Source organism: Calidris pugnax, unplaced genomic scaffold (genome assembly GCF_001431845.1).
Source record: "Calidris pugnax isolate Ruff unplaced genomic scaffold, ASM143184v1 scaffold435, whole genome shotgun sequence".
In the NCBI taxonomy this organism is placed as follows: Eukaryota; Metazoa; Chordata; class Aves; order Charadriiformes; family Scolopacidae; genus Calidris; species Calidris pugnax.
The window spans coordinates 359,960-376,659 of record NW_015091240.1 but is presented as its reverse complement, the minus strand read 5'-3'; the positions used below and the strand labels follow the sequence as shown (position 1 = coordinate 376,659).

The 16,700-nt window shown below is 42.8% G+C and overlaps 1 protein-coding gene and 1 non-coding gene across 3 annotated transcripts in view; one reads left to right on the top strand and one right to left on the bottom strand.

Moving 5' to 3' along the window:
* The window catches only part of PSMA3 (proteasome subunit alpha 3), a 21,957-nt gene extending 6,770 nt beyond the window's left edge, over window positions 1-15,187 (top strand). The window contains exons 1-11 of one of the 2 annotated variants that reach the window (XM_014959985.1): window positions 3,418-3,482; window positions 4,499-4,581; window positions 5,620-5,743; window positions 6,571-6,672; window positions 6,807-6,880; window positions 7,426-7,498; window positions 8,383-8,448; window positions 11,836-11,882; window positions 14,166-14,233; window positions 14,378-14,442; window positions 14,998-15,187. In XM_014959985.1, coding sequence (XP_014815471.1) covers window positions 3,462-3,482; window positions 4,499-4,581; window positions 5,620-5,743; window positions 6,571-6,672; window positions 6,807-6,880; window positions 7,426-7,498; window positions 8,383-8,448; window positions 11,836-11,882; window positions 14,166-14,233; window positions 14,378-14,442; window positions 14,998-15,042 — 768 coding nt within the window. In that variant the 5' untranslated portion in view covers window positions 3,418-3,461 and the 3' untranslated portion in view covers window positions 15,043-15,187. Of the gene's footprint in view, window positions 1-3,417; window positions 3,483-4,498; window positions 4,582-5,619; window positions 5,744-6,570; window positions 6,673-6,806; window positions 6,881-7,425; window positions 7,499-8,382; window positions 8,449-11,835; window positions 11,883-14,165; window positions 14,234-14,377; window positions 14,443-14,997 lie in introns of those variants that run through there. The other variant, XM_014959986.1, reaches the window with a different exon arrangement.
* On the bottom strand, window positions 3,138-3,210 carry TRNAK-CUU. Its single transcript has one exon. It is a non-coding gene; the product is annotated as a tRNA-Lys (tRNA).
* Window positions 15,188-16,700: the final 1,513 nt, after the last annotated feature.

The following is a 16,700-nucleotide window of genomic DNA, read 5'->3' as shown; positions in this document are numbered from 1 at the left end:
AGTTTTCGCCTCCCCCCCCCAGGAAGTGCACCTTCGACATGTTCAGTTTCCTGGCCTCCCAGCACCACACCCTACGCCAGGGCCCCCCCGCCGTGATGAAGAGGAGGATGAGGGGCAGCTCAAACCCACCCATGGGTGTTCTATCACACCATGGTGATCTGTCACCCCAACTGCTGACCTCTGGCACGGCAGAGGGAAACGTGAGCCGACACCATGGCCCTGAGCTCACAGGGTGACCTTTGACCAGACACGCTGACTCCTGACCCCACACAGTCACCTCTGACCCCACACGCTGACCCCTGACCCAAAAGGTGACCTTTGACCCCACCTGGTGACCTCAAAACTGCCATGGTGACCTTTCACCCCACACGGTCACCTCTGAGCCAAAGGGTCACCCCTGACACCACACGGGGACCCCTCACCCCCATACTGTCACCTTTGACCCCCTACGGTGACCCTGGAACTCCCATGGTCACCTCTGACCCCTCACAGAATCACACAATCCCATGGGGTTGGAAGGAACCTCCAGAGATCATCTCCTCCAACCGCCCCACCAAAGCAGGTCCATCTAGAGCACGTTGCACAGGTGGCTTTTGCATGTCTCCAGAGCAGGCGACTCCACCACCTCCCTGGGCAGCCAATTCCAGTGCTCTGCCACCCTCACAGCAACACGTGACCCCACACGCTGACACCTGACCCTACACAGGTGGCCTTTGACCCTAAATGGTGACCTCTCACCTTACATGGTGACCTCTCACCTCCACACACTGACCCCTGGACCCAAATGGTACACTTTGGCCCTCTACATGCTGATCTTTGACATTACATGGTGACTTTTTGATCCTTAACACCGTGACCTTTGACACCACATGGTGAGTTCTGACCCCGACGCGGTGACCTCTGACACAACACGTGGTGACTGTTAAACCCTCATGGTGACCTTTGACCCCCTACGTGGTGACCTGTGAACTTCCATGTGGCCCTTTGTCCCTGCACGCTGAGCTGTGAGCCAGGCGGTGACGCCAGACCTTGCACGGTGACCTGTGAGCCAAAGGGTGACCCCTGACAGCACACGGTGTCATGTGTCGGTACATGTGTGTGTCGTGTGTCGGTGTGTGTGCCATGTGTAGGTGTATGTGTCATGTGTCGGGCACGTGCACACCCAGCCTGCGAAACCTAGAGCTTAAAAATGCTTTTGTCTACTGCCAGGTATTTCGCTGTCTCTGCTGCCATCTGGTGCCCAGTGTTAGTAATTACAAGCGCCCTGGTGGTCATTTACTTCACCGAGTGGTGGTATCCTCTTCTTCATCAGCTGCACCCCACCGTGTGCGCTGGCCTCCTTGGCAGCCTGCACTGTCAGCCCAGCAGATGTACTTTCCAAACCTTGTTCTCTTAGTCTTATTGAGACATTTCTCTCTTCTGGTTCCCCCTGTTGAAGGACACGTTCCAGGCTGTTTCTCATCACTTGGATAATACTCTAGGAGCAAGGACATTTCAACGGACAAGGACATCTGTGAGGATTAGGTAGATACAATTTGTTAGATATTTGCCATCACTAAAGCTGCTTTGCTAGTACTGTCACACTAAGACTGATATAGCAATTAACTGAAGAAAAACTTAGTTCGTTTCCCACATTCTGGAACTGGGGAGACAGATGCCTCAGTTGCATCACTACAATATGAAGGTGCTGCCCTCCAGCCGCTCCTGCAAGCTGCAGCTGACAAATGTCTCTGGGACAACCCTCTTTATTGAGAGGATTTTTGGGGTGCAACGAGGCAACTCAGACATCTTCCTGAGCAGCCAGAGTACAGAGGCCATCTTTGCCCCAAGCACGACATGGACAGAGAGCTGTGCTGTGGCAGAGGTGAAGTTCTTCAGGCACATGGCCCGGCAGGCCCTTCATGACACTTTCCACCTCAAATGCTCAGATCTGCACCTGCATCCTGGTGGGCACAAGCTTTTCCAACTATACCTTGAAGACAGTTGTGATGCACCTCCTGAACACCACACCCCTGTCAGCTTGTAGTGGGAGTTGCTGCTGCACCTTTCCTCCACAGGAAAAGCACGCTCTGGGGAGTGGGAGCTGATGCAGCTGAAGAGGCCATTGCAAGGTCTCTCTTCCCTCCAGGCAGTCCACAGCTGCTCCTAGTTTAGTTGATACCTGAAGCAGACTTCAGTATTCTATAAATGGTTAAATTGTAGGGAATGTTCTCTTAGAGAAGAAATATAGCTATTTTAGTTAAATGTAGCTATTTAGCTATTTGAGCTATTTTGAAACCATCCCAAATGGTTTCAAGGACTTAGTAAAACAAGAAAGGATGTCTGTGGCCTTGAGAAGATGGTGACCTAAGACAGGGATGAAATAAATATGAACACTGTCTGACAAACAGGTAGTAGGGGAGAGATCACTAGTTTTAATGAGCAATTAAGCACTTAGGATGTTTTTGCCAGCATGAAAAGTGAGCCAAAGGATACATGGGAGATCACTAGTTTTAATGAGCAATTAAGCACTTAGGATGTTTTTGCCAGCATGAAAAGTGAGCCAAAGGATACATGGAGAAGATGAAGATTGAGGAAGGAACGACCCTCACTCAAAATGAGGACCACCAGAGGGCACGACTATGCATAGAGACTCATCGAACCATTCAGGTTGGAAAAGACCCTCGGGATCATCGAGTCCAATTATCAACCCCTCTCTACAAAGGTCTCCCCCACACCCACATCTCAACGACTCTTCAACACATTCAGGGTGACTCAACCCCCTCCCTGGGCAGCCTATTCCAGGGTCTGGCCACTCTTTCTGGGAAGAATTGTTTCCTAACGGCCCCTCTAAACCCACCCTGTTGCAGCTCGAAGCCATTCCCTCTCGTTCTCTGGCTTTGGGATGTGCCCAGCAGAGGAGCGGTGTCCCGTCACCCGCCCCCGCAGTAACGCCCGCTCTCCGGACGCACACGGCGCCTCGGGCGGCGCTCTGCGGGCACACGGGGCAGCGGCAAAGCTGAGGTACCTTCCGTCCCCGCACCCACAGCGGTTATAAAAATGCGGCCTTTCTCCCGCACCGTCACGCGGAGTGTTCCCTGCGCGGGCGCGGTGGGAACGTCGGGAGCGGACGGTTCCGCGTTCAAAAAAAATAACCACGCCCAACGTGGGGCTCGAACCCACGACCCTGGGATTAAGAGTCCCATGCTCTACCGACTGAGCTAGCCGGGCACGCCTCGCGCTGTTTCCCTCCTTTCTATTTAACGTAGGGCCAGCCGACTCCGCGGCGCTGCTGCCGGCCCCGCCCTTTCCTCCTCGTGACCCGCTGGGCACTGCGCCCCGCTCTTGGCCGCCGCCGATTGGCCGGTCTGCGAGCCAATGGGAGTGTGTGTTGTTGAGCTGTGCGGAGCGCGAGTGAGGCCGGAGCGGGAGGGGGAGCGGGAAGGGGGCGCCGTCCGTCTCCGTGCGATCGCGCCGCTGCCATGAGTTCCATCGGCACTGGGGTGAGTGAGTGTCGCCCGTTCGCCCGCGGGGCCCCGGCGGCAGCACCGGCAGCCCGGCCCAGCCGTTCACTTTGTGCCAGCGGCGAGCCGGGGGGGAGGAGGAGGATGGGGCGAGCGGCTGCCCCTCTCCCCGCGGGGAGCCGGCGCGGCGCGGGCGGCCTGTGGGCTCGGTGGCCTCGCCGCGGCAGGGATCGGCCCGGAGCCGCTGCTGAGTCACTGCGGCCCGCTAGGCCTGGGGCGGGGCCGCCGGTGTGGGCCGCCGCGGGGATCGATCTCTCGGGGCTCGGGCGGTGGGGGGTGAAGCGGTCCCGGAGGGGTTTGCCGGCTGCGGAGGGGCGCTTTGTTCTGCTCTGGGGTCACGGCCCGGGTCTCGCATAGGCCTCACCGGGCTGGCGGGCGTTTGGCCGAGTCGCCTTGGTGGCCCTCGGGCCGGCTGTCACCTGGGGATTGTCAGCTGCGAGGATGGCTGACCTCCTGCTGCCTTCAACCACGGCGGGGCCCGAGGGACCCACCAGGAATGAAGCAGGGCCGTGTGTTTGGCCGCGGGTCCTTCAGCAGCAGCTCCTGGAGCTCCTGCGCTCTCTTCCTTTGGTCCTGACCCACAGACAGCTCTCGCTCCTGTGCCTGTCCAACACAGAGCCTGCCTCCGGGCATCGTACACTTCTAAACATTTCGAGTATAATTCCTGTTACTGGTTTTTTTCCCAAAAATATAAAATCAATTTAAAAGGCACACTGAAACTTCCCATAGGTTTTATAATGGGCAAAATTCATGGTGATTTCAGGCCTATGCAGTGTCTGGATTGACGAGATTTGAAGTGTGGGTGTTGTGGTGAAATGACTTCTTGTAGCTGTTTGTGTTTGCTGCTGCTGACACATCTTATGCAGGAGGGCAGCCTGCTGCTGGTGCTTTATAGCTATTCATGTCACGCAATAAGAGTCTTGCATTTGTAAGTAAATAAACTTCTGAAAATACTGGGATGTAATGTTTTTTAATGAGTTCTTTTTCTTTTTCAGTACGACCTGTCAGCTTCCACCTTCTCTCCAGATGGCAGAGTATTTCAAGTTGAATATGCTATGAAAGCTGTGGAGAATAGTAGGTAAGATACAAATATCTGCATCTCTACCTGTTGGTTGGCCTTTTTTAAAGCAGAGGAATTGGACTAGACAAGCATGATGGCATTGCAGATAAAATTATGTTGTTCAAATTACTTCTAAGCAACTATGTCCCAAGATTTATTTTAGCAGGCTTCAAATTAAGTGTGAAAGTAGCATAATCACATCTGCTTGCTAGAAATGGTTATGTTGTGGAGAATGCAGAGGAAGACTAAACTCACTCGTGTGTGTTAAGGTCAATGAAAAATGTATGTTTTAGGGGACAATCTGCAGGTCTTATTACTATGTGTAAGGTGCTTGGTTGTGACAGTCATAGAACGGCTGTAGCAGTATCTAAATCCATCTTATAGATGTGAATGGCACTGAAAGTCTGATGTGCTCAGGGCCTCATAAATTTATAATAACTTCATAAGCATTCCTCAAGAAACTGAGGACAAAATTCTGCTGAAGGTACATCAGAATCTCTGAGTATCTGTCTTCCCTTGAGCAAAGGAATGGTATAAAGTGAAAATACCGACTGATCAAGCAGCAGTGAGACAATTGATTAGCAAGGCATGGATTGCATCTCCCAGGTGTCTCATTTTGGGTACAGGCTGTCAAATAAGCATTTCATTTATGCCATGGTTGGTAATTTTTGCCTGATGATGCACTTCTTGAGGGTTAGAGAAGAGTTGTCACATCTCCTAGATCAACAGGGAATTTACCAAAAGGAGAGGTTAAACTGTGAGTGGTTTTCATACTACTGTCGTTCGGCTCGGTGCTGGGCAGCAGCTACGTGACAGCTCCAAACAGTGCTACCAAAACTATTTGAGTAGGGACTTTTGGCAGTCCTTTCCTCCTTTGTTTAAGAGTGAGCTTTGGCTTTCCTCCCCCCCCCTTGTTGTCTTCAGTGTTAAAGTGGAGTTGTAACAAATCTGCTTCTGGGGAAATTATGTCATTGTTTACTGTATTTTGTTAATTCTCTGCAATGTGTTTTACACTACAGTTCTGTGTGAGAAACTTGAATTTATCTTGTCTTTCAGTACAGCAATTGGGATAAGATGCAAAGATGGTGTTGTCTTTGGAGTAGAAAAACTAGTTCTGTCCAAGCTTTATGAAGAGGGTTCCAATAAGCGTCTCTTTAATGTCGATAGGCATGTTGGAATGGTAAGGTGCTACCTAATTTTAGTTTTTCATAAATTGAAAGGGACCCCCTCCCCAAGAATAGAAATGTATAAATAGGATAATCAATAATAAGTAGATTAAGAAAGTAATGTTAATGTTTCTGTGCACAGAGTCAAAAATGCTAGTGGGTTTTGTTTTTTACTGTTTTCTGTAATTTATTCTTGATTGCACACATCTATATAAATAAAATCCAAATTAAAAATGGAAGATGTACATATTTTTGAGGCCGTTTTAATTTTTTTTAACTGCTTTTCAGCATTCCAGTTGTTCAAACTTGAATGTAAATATAAACACAAGTGTTAAGTAGTACTTTCTTATAGAGTTAACAAATAAGGTGTGAAGGGGAAAACATGCTGCATGCAAGAGTCTCCACAAACAGTGTGGGAATTACTGACTTCTTTAAAGATGGGTGTATGGATTACTGGCTCAGCTGTAATAGTGATATCAGGATGATACGAAGTAGTGGTTGCTGTGTGACAGAAATGCCTGAAGCTACCTATTGAGTATATGTTACATGATATATGGTTTGGGTTACTGTAGTCGTGGCAAATCATAAGACGCTATTTAACATGAAGATAATTTTGGCTCTTGATTTTCCTAGTGAAAAATTCAATTCTGTATTAATAGATAATCATATTGACATGTTTTGAGCTTGCTAGTGGATGGATAGTTTGATTGAGTTCACTTGTTGTAGTATGTAGAATTCAGTAAATAACTTGGTTAAGTCCATAATTAGACTTTTTTCCCGTTAATTTTATGAAGTTATTGAAAGGTATGTTTGGCCTAGCTGATGATAATTCTCGTTTCAGGCAGTAGCAGGACTTCTGGCAGATGCTCGTTCTTTGGCAGATATAGCTAGAGAAGAGGCTTCTAACTTTAGATCTAACTATGGCTACGATATTCCATTGAAGGTAAGTAATTGGCACAGTTCACTCAGGTTTTCTGGCTTTCTTAGTCTTGACAGAGAGAATTAAATTCTGTTACTTGAGGTTTACCTATAGATTAAATAAATGTTTCAAATTCTTTGTTTTCCTTTTCCATCTAGCATCTTGCAGACAGAGTGGCTATGTATGTGCACGCATACACACTGTACAGTGCTGTCAGACCTTTTGGTTGCAGGTATGTCTTGACCGTACACTGTCTGAGGTCTATTTTAAACTTAGAATTAGTAACCTAAAAGTCATCTCATAAATAGATTCCCCTCCCTTTTAGAGTGTGTGTGTTTGTGTAAAACGTGAGGTGAAGAATTCAAATATGCATAAGAGGGTCTACATAGATTGCCAGTTTGTCCCTGAATTTTCAAGTTGAAGATTTGATGTTATTAAATCTGCAATGGTCACAAAAGCAGAACCTTCCTCTGCGATCATCCTCCGTGCCCTGGTGATAAACAGTAGGTTACAACTACTGTACGGTCCAAGTACAAAGGGACTGCTAAACAGAGATCTGCTGTCTAGTTACAGACAAGAGAAATGCTTCTTGAAACTTGCAGGTGCTGGGCTGTGATGGTGACACTACACTGTTCAGACAAATTGCTTAATAGAACACAGCAGGACAGGAGGAGTTCTGCTCCAAGGAGAATGTAGGAAACCCGCGTTGGTGTAGTCTCTGTAATTCTGTGTGAGTTGGTAGAAGAAATATTTCTAATTTCACATTTTCCCTTCCAGTTTCATGCTGGGGTCCTATGATGATGATGATGGTGCACAGCTGTACATGATTGATCCATCAGGAGTTTCATATGTGAGTGTGTCAAAAATATTTCCATCTTGACATAAGCTCCCCTCTTAAAAGTTCCTATTTAGAGAAACAGTAAGTGTTGTTCCGAAAGAGCTATTAATTTATTCTCTTTTTGCCTGGGAACATCTCTGGTGAACTGCTGCTTAAAATGAACAGAGCTGAGTTTTGCATACCCTTCTTGAATACATTGTGTATTTCTTAGAAGTACAGTTTCTGAGAAACTTGTTTTAAAGCTTGTCTGTCACAAATTTGGGAGTTCATTCCACCTGGCTATATCCAATGAAAAGTCCCGTGCACTGCCCCAAAAGGGCAAGTATTGTAGTGATAACCTATTCACAAAATACTTCAGGGAGAGAAGGGTGTTACTCTGACACTGGCTGCTAGCAGCAAGTCAAATCAAAATACTTTTGATAATTGTTTCTAGTGCTGCTTCTTCAGCTGTGTATTATGCACAGGACATTATGCACTCATACTGTTCTGGTTTTTTTTAAATTTTTGTTCAATATATCCAATACCATAGCTCTTGAAAGAAATAGAAGTGCTTAATTTTTATGTGTTTACGCTTCGGTGTATTTTCACGGTAGGTGAACTTCTCTAATTCTAGTTGGCTCTTCCATTCACTGTAATAACAAATTAAGCAGGTATGTTTCTGTCCAGGAACTACCAAGCACTTCTGTTCTCTATCAACAGTGGTAGTACTTCATCTAGTCATTGGCTTCTATTCAGCAGTTTGGGAATGTGTCCCAAGCGAGAACAATACCAAGGTTTACCCAGCCTTCTCGCTGCGTGAGTAGGGTGAGGGTTGTCACAGGCTATAGGACAGTAAGGACTGTAAAGGGCTTGGTATTTAATTAAATTTGCATGTTTCTTATTTATTTTTTTTTTAGGGTTACTGGGGGTGTGCCATTGGTAAAGCCAGGCAGGCTGCAAAAACAGAGATTGAGAAACTTCAGGTATGATGGTACAGTTTTGTGGTGCTGTTTCAAAACAAGTAATTCTAGCTTACTATGTTACCCTTTTGGATAACTAAATATATATAAAATACAGGAGAAGCAGATGGAACATCTTCCTGTGCATTCTCGGAGATATTTTAGCCTCTGTAATGGCAGTATTTCTCAAGTCTTGCCCCTGGGCAATGGGTACTTCATAAGGAGTGCACGTGTTCAAAACAAGAAAAGTAAACAGATATTCCTGTGCATGCCAGCGAGCAAAGTAATTGAGTGAATATAAAAGCATAACTAAGTTTTTAGTTGTGAATGAAGGTTTTAGATGATCCATTCATTTAAAAAGTTGAAAAATCCGGTCTTGTTAAGGACAGTGAGTGAAACTGCAGAATACTGAACCTCTGGAATGATTCTGAAAATGAAATGGCAAGAAATAAAGTCCTTGCCAGGTAAGACAGTACTTCCCAGCCTTTTTTCAAAAGATCTGTTGCAGTAGCTTGCTGTTTCTGACTGTAATACACCTTTCAAAACACTTTTTACACATCTGATGAACACTGGAAGAGTACAACTATATGGCACACCATCGTGACCAAAACGAGCTGTTTCTGTTCAGCATTTCTTGCTTGCACAATACTGTAACTTGTGAAGTGTTATGAGACGCTTCTGTGAGTGCAGACTGAGAAGTTGTTTATAGCATTCTGAATGAGCGTGCAGACAGCTGGCTGTGTAAAACTAGTCTGTGGAGAGAAGACTACTGAAATGTACTGAAGTGTGCCTTAAGGTGATTCAGAACAATGTTAGAACCCTGAAAGACGTCTGTCCTTCTCTTGTGTTTCATTATTTGACACTCTTGGAATTGGACAGTTAACATGGGACAACCCTACTCCTCATCTGTCTCATTTCTTACTTTATTTCATCTTTTTATTTCTTACTTTCATTTCATCTGTCTCAATTCTTACTTTATACTCTGCTTGTATGTTATTTATGGTTTTGGTCTGCAGAAGTACATCACAGCTGTTCATGGAAAGGTTCAGAGTTCATACGGTTCATGATTTTAAGAATAGTCTGTTTATGGTCTTGTAGCATCATAACTGAAAAATTATAGAAAAAATTAAAATGTTCCTACACATGATTCCTTCAGTCTTGAATCCGGTCAGAATACCAAATTAAAGAGCCTACAAGATCATCTGATCTTGATACTGGAATTGTGGCATCTGAGAAATCGTAATTTCAGTTTCCATGTGTGCTAGTTGGCAGAAAGGTGGTATGTTGGGTAACACATAATCTACCCCCAAAAATGAATTTTCTGTGCAGTGCTGGAATTTTCAAACACTTGTGTTTTATTGAATAATTTTTGTACAGCTAATAAGTACGCGTATTGCTTGAACTTTACAGTAGAGCCTATAAAATTCAGTGCATGGGAACAGTGATGTGCCATATGGCCTAACTGCATTTATTTGTTGAATAGCTTGTTTGCAGAATGTCTCCAGTAACATATGATCTTGTCACAGCAACGTGAAACAACTCCAGTCTTGCATGCCCTGGCTTTTTGTTAACTGGCTTGTTGACTGGGCAGATTTCTGGGTCAGAGACAAGATGAATTTGTCAAAAATGAAATGGGAAAAAGACAGAAGTACAAAACCTTTTGTGGGGTGACAGTGCCTACAGTAGCCTGTCAACTGAGACTTGTTCCTGTGGAAGAGACTACAGGTAGAAAGTAAGAGGCAAGCAGGCAGTCAGAGCTTTAAACTCACCTTCAGATAGTGCAGAGAAGATACTGTACGTGCGGGGGGCACAGTATGCAAAACCCTCACACGTAGCTGAGGTCGCACACAGAAAACACTGCATTGATCACACCTGTTGCATCTTATGCAAAACACCTGGTATCTTCAGCTGGGGGAAAACTTGTAGTCTTGTGGAGAGTACTAGAATCTCTTGTGTAGTGCTTCCCATGCAGCTCTGACTTCTTGATATATAGACATAATTGTACTTAACTCCTGGGATAAACTGTTTTACTCTTATTGTTTGCAGAATTAACATACCTGGGATGGGAAAAATGTAATGGCAATAAATAAATTTACTTCAGTTTTCTCATTTTAAGTATGTGTGACAGTAGCAGACTTTGGGGTTTTCCTATTTCACTACTCACTCTATATGGTTAAGTACACATAGCAGTTTAAATGTTATAACATACAAGTTATATTTGTACACAGCAGCCTGTGCTGCAGATCCACTGGCAGTCATGTAAGGACTGGGGCAATGGGTCTCTGTTCAGAAGACGTCTTGGGATGAGCCTGTGATGGCAGGTCTATCTAACTAGACATGGGCTTTTTTTTTTTCTGGTCCACTGTTGCTGTGGGTGTGTACTTAGCCCCAGAAAGTGCCATGACACTCAACATGAAGAAAAGACTGTTGTTATCTTAATTCCTTCACCAGTGTCTCAAAGCTAGCTTCCATACTACAGCTCTGAAAACATTTTGAGAATCAGAGATGGTAAAATATATATAATTTATGTGTTACATTCTGAGCTCAGTGTAAATAATAGGGAGAGAAAAAATTTGTAACTTCTTTTGAACTTGAAAATCATTTTATGCTAGGGGAAGTGTCAGTAAAATATGTAATGTATTGGACTGTATTTTGTGACTGACATCCTTTTGGTTCCCATGAATAACAACAGGTGTGTTTCTGTGAGTATAGTATCAAAGGCCAATGTCCATGTGGCTTGTTCAAATGAAGGAAATGAGGCTAATCTTGTTTTGAACCTGCATTAACGAAATGTACATATTACTAGTTCATAGTCAAGAAGACTTACAAAGCTTAGGTTTATTATGTCATGGAAATTGGCACCAGACTTTGTTTTGATTAGCTGTGAAACTGTCAGAAGTCTGATACAACAGTGAGGAAAATCTAAAATGAGACGCTGATACCTTGCTCAGGCCTGCCGTTGGTTGCTAACGCTGGAACAATATTCTTCTCGTAGGGCATTACTTAAGTCAAAATTGCTTGCCTAAAATGTTGGTAAGAGCAACAGTATTGCTATACTACCTAAAAAGAACACGAATATTGTATGTGAAAATACCATGCCTCCCCCATACTCCAGTGTGGTTAATTTATGTCAGTTGATCATAAAGCATCTAAGAACAATTTGAGCTCATACGATGCTGAGGTTTATGTGTTCAGCTTATAAGCTTCCAGCTGATGAGTGCTTTAAGCTGAGGAAGTTTCCATGTAACATATTTTTAATAGAATCTTTCAGTTGTAAAATTCTTCACTATAAGAATGACTTGCATATAGCAGGCTGAAAGAAACATAACAGAGAACAAATTTGGTTCTTCTCTTAACATTAACAAATGGAAAACAGTATATTCTCTTAAGCTGTGTATTTTTTGTCTACAGATGAAGGACATGACCTGCCGTGATGTTGTTAAAGAGGTTGCAAAAATGTAAGTCTCTGGCCTGTTTTTCCAACTCGACAAAAATCTGTACTGGTGAGCTTGCTATGGTTTCAAACTGAAGCTATTCCTTTTAAATTGGGTACCAGGTTTCATTTGCACTAGATGAATGTTCATGCTGACTGCAGTATCTTCTGCTATTGTTTTTTTTTCTCTTCTTGTGAGATAGGATATGCCACTCAGTACTGAAAAATGCCAAAGGATGTGAAAAATATGTCTTTTGATCTCATCTACTACTTCTTATAGGTGCAACTTGTAGCATCAGTGGATTAAAGGTTAAACTGTCTGAATGTAGTCACTGGTTTTAAAATATATAAACCCGGTGACAGATGGGGGAAAGTCTTTGGTGTCCTGATGTTGAAAAAGAGCAGTACACTGTTATGCACATTAAACAGTGAACTGATGCTTCAGACATTAAAGGGCAGTGTAGAAATGCAGCTGAGGTCTTTAAACCCAGCCTTCCTATTTGCCTAAAACAACCCAGGTGCTTAGGAAAGAAGCAAAGTCCAACTCCTTGTTTAAAGATGTATATAGGGTATAGCTGATCTTATTCAAATGATAAAGCTTAATACCACATGAAAAGACTGGAAATATTTAATTTGCAATTTACTGATGCAATTTAGGACAACACGTCAGTGATAGATGCCTGTAATTACTAATACTATTCCACAAACTTTATGTGAGGATAGTGTACTTAGTGTACTTATGGGGGGGGGAAGTCATGTACTAGTGAGGGGAAAAAAAAAGATACTGGAAGAGAGAGTACTTTCTGTTAGGTAGAACATGAATTGGCCATCTATCTTGAAAATACTTTGTGACTTAGTACTTCTTCAAACAAATCCTTTCAGGTATCTACACTACTTTTGCAGCTGCAAAACTAATCTCCAGCACTTTATGGCTATTGCTTAGAAGGTTATAAAGAAGTAATAAACATGCTTCTATCATTGGTGTTTGAGCATGTGAGTTTATTTTGAAGTTTGTGTCTGAGGCTCTCAAGGCAGCAGCTAGAGACAAAAATTTGTAGGATCTCTGTTCTTGAAACCTAGCAAGGACTGCACAGCAATGGCTCAAGTAAGGCATGGATTTTCAAATAATGAAAAGGCTTCTGTTCTGTAATTCTGCTTCAGCTCAAAACTTAACAGCAGCTCCAGATATCATTCTGGTTTTCAGCTCAAGTTCAGCTCCTTAGTAGCTGAAAAAGATAGGAATATAATAAAGATTTTAATCATATAATAATTTTTTAAATCCTAAAATACTAGATAGAGTCCAGAGTAACGATTTCTTCAAGAAGTTGTAATGGTATATGCTGTTGCAAAGGGCTTGTCAGCTGAAAACATAAGAAAGGCCTATGGATCATCTTAGGCAACGATCAGAAAGTCCAATCTAACAGCAATCAGAGAATGTAATGGTATTTCCCTGGACACCATTGTTAACTTTGTTCTTTATATTTGTTTCACGAGACTTGTATCAAACTTTACTGGAAGTACTTTGTGTGTTACTGAAGGTGTCCTCCTTGGTATCTCCAAGCTTTCTACGTTGGCTAGAAATAGCTGGTATTTTTCTGCTTTTGACTTAGTTTGTTTCAGAAAGCATTAATAAGGAATACAACCTTCTCAACAAGTGAAGCCACAGGTTATTTTAAGTTCTACTATTGTTTTGAATGTATGTTTCAACTCAGGGTTGTTATAGTTTCTTTACATATTCTGCCACCGAGTACTATAATGTAGTCAAATCAGCATTGCTATTATGGCATCATAAGACTTTTGTCCCACAGACTAAGGAGGGATTTTACTGGTCTGGATGGTACTATGTACACTGTGCTACCACTTGTATAAATTGATTACTGTCATGTTTGCCATGTATGGCAGTCTGTATGGAGCTCTATAAGTGTAAACTGAAGTAAGATATACAGGGGAAATAAAGGACACTCCTAACTGTATTACAGCCAATCTAGCAGAAGCAGGCAATGATGATGTAGCTTTGGTCCTGCAGTATCTTAATGGTTGCTCTGATTATGGTTACTTGAACATCTCAACCTGCATCTCAGCTGTAATCATTTAATGTAATGTTATACTAGCAATTAAGCCTGGAAAATTCTCTGATGGGGTTTTTTTTTTTTGGGGGGGAAGGGGGTGCAGGGAAGAAAGCACAGGGAGAACTTCTGTTAACCATAGGAAGTGTACTTCAACAGAAGAAATCTGTGAAAGGAAGAAAGTATTGAGTACAGCCTATTGATCAATCTGTTCTAATCTGTACTTTCTCTGTTCCCTTCAGAATCTACATAGTTCACGATGAAGTAAAGGATAAAGCTTTTGAGCTGGAACTCAGCTGGGTTGGAGAAGGTAATGCATTTCTGTCATCTCTATAAACAATATAGAAAATTTCTAACTTTCTGTAACTGAAGTAAAACATTGCTGCTTAACTTTACTCTGTATGTTGAAGTCTTTGTTTGAATTCTACTTAAGATGTACCCTTTTTATTGGCAGTAACCAATGGAAAACATGAAATAGTTCCCAAAGACATCAGGGAAGAAGCAGAAAAATATGCCAAGGTAAGGTGACTTCAGCGGTGTTCCAGTGCTTGATTGTCAAGTCTAGAGGAGAAGGAACTAGCTGAAGATTAGGCTTCTGCTGTTGTGATGGCTGGAAAAATGTATAGTTACAACACACATCATTTGAGCATTAGGTGATACTATTCTGAAGGGACAATTGTGAAGTTTACATCGTAATCCAGGGTTAGATCTTACTTTCAAAAACAAGTGCAATTCAGCAGGCTTGCACAGCTGGTGTGTTTCCCCTTCAAAAGTAAATGCATTAATTCTTCGAGGTAGAAGTGAGTAGGAGAGGCAGTAAGTCATGTTGCCTGGATCAGTTTTTAAGGATAACTATCTGGACTAAGCTAAACTTACAGCATTTAACAGCTTTGCTTTTGTTCTAAAAGTAATGATGGTGCTCAGTGTTACCTCCTAAAGATACGAACTAGCCTGCTGAATACAAAGGCTTTGACTAGATAGAGAGGATTGTAAAGCTACAGCAAAACTCATTTTGCTAATTACAGGCCATATTATGAAACAACTGTTAAACTATTTTTATTTTTTTTTAAATAGGAATCTTTGAAAGAGGAAGATGAATCAGACGATGACAATATGTAACACATTGTTACTTCAAGACAAGTTCAACTTTTCTTAACTTAGAACGGGTTTGTTTATAATGTATTAAGTAAGCATGGGATGCTAATGTGTACTTGTTGGAAGAAACTGAGTGACCAACTTGCACAAATAAAATTTTCCATTTTACTGCCTGTTAACTTTTATTTCAAAAGAGTATAGGCCAGCATCATAAAGAAGCAACTGTACTCTGTATCAAAACAGACATCAAGAAGGAAAGATATTATCAGGCTGGTGTTGCTTTCTCTTATTACAGCACTCTATGTGAGCTAGGCTAGGTACAGAAAAACAATCTGTTTAGAAGTTTGAAAAATCTCTTGTTTATAATGCAGAGTTTAATACTAAAAACTATAGTACTTGGTTATTCCTTGATTAACCAGTATCACAACTTGCAGTTCATTCATAGCTGCGTTCTGTGATTGCTCTTGGCAGAAGAGATGAAAACACACCTAAGTGTGAAAGAGCTGGTTACAAGTTAAGGTGATGTGCACAGCTACAGCCTACATAACAAGCAAGAATTCAGGAAAGGGAGTTTTAATCTGAAGTATTAAGCTTTGGTTTATCTGAAGACTAGGAGAAATTAAAAACTAATCCAATTTAAAATAGCACTTGGGTTAAGTTCTAAAGCTGCAAGGTCTATTAAGCAATGTAACTGGAATTAATGCTTTAAGAGCTAACGTATTTTTAAACAACCCACAACACAACCCAAACCAACACACACACCACACCTACACACAGAGAGACAAAAACCAACAATCTTGGGCATTAAAGCATGCCCTGAAGTGTCATGTCTGCACGTTTCTTAAATCCCTCCAGGGATGGGGGCTCTACCACCTCCCTGGGCAGGCCGTTCCAGTGCCTGACCACCCTCTCAGGAAAGTCATTCTTCCTCAGATCTAATCTAAACCTCCCCTGCCCCAACTTCAGACCATTTCCTCTTCTCCTGTCATTATTCCCTTGGGAGAAGAGGCCAACCCCCACCTCTCTACAACCTCCTTTCAGGGAGGGCAATGAAGTCCCCCCTCAGCCTCCTCTTCTCCAAACTAAACATGCCCAGTTGCCTCAGCCTCTCCTCATAGGACTTGTTCTCTAGACTGTGCCATTAAAATTCTAATAGTCAACCTAAAAATACATACTTTTCTAATGAATTAAACTTCTCAGCTTTAATACTACACACTAATGATCACCAGCCCTTGAAACAAAAGCTTTCCCTAACAGGTTTATTTTTTTATACAGTTTTTTCCTTTTGAAAAAACACTTGGCCGTCTACAGTCTCTAAAAAGCTCCTTTGAAGAACCCTGCTCTCATTTCTCACTTGTGGAAGGTTGTATAGTAAAGTCCAATGAGAAGCAATTCAAGACTATGTGCATTTTGCAGTGGATAGTAACACATACAGTGCTGCACAGCAGTCTTGCCTGTTGTGGTGATTACTACTGTCAGCTTCTTTTCCAAATTACTTACCAGGCTATAGGCTCAACCTCTTCATGAGAACTGACCTTTATCTGTAGTCAGGAAAGAATCTATTGCTTCCATTTCCATTGACTGCAGATGAGGAAAGAGGGGAAAAAAGTGAGAATGAGAAGGGGGGAAAAATATTTGCATTTATGCAGAAGAAGGGGGCCAAGGAGGAAAAAGGCAGGAGA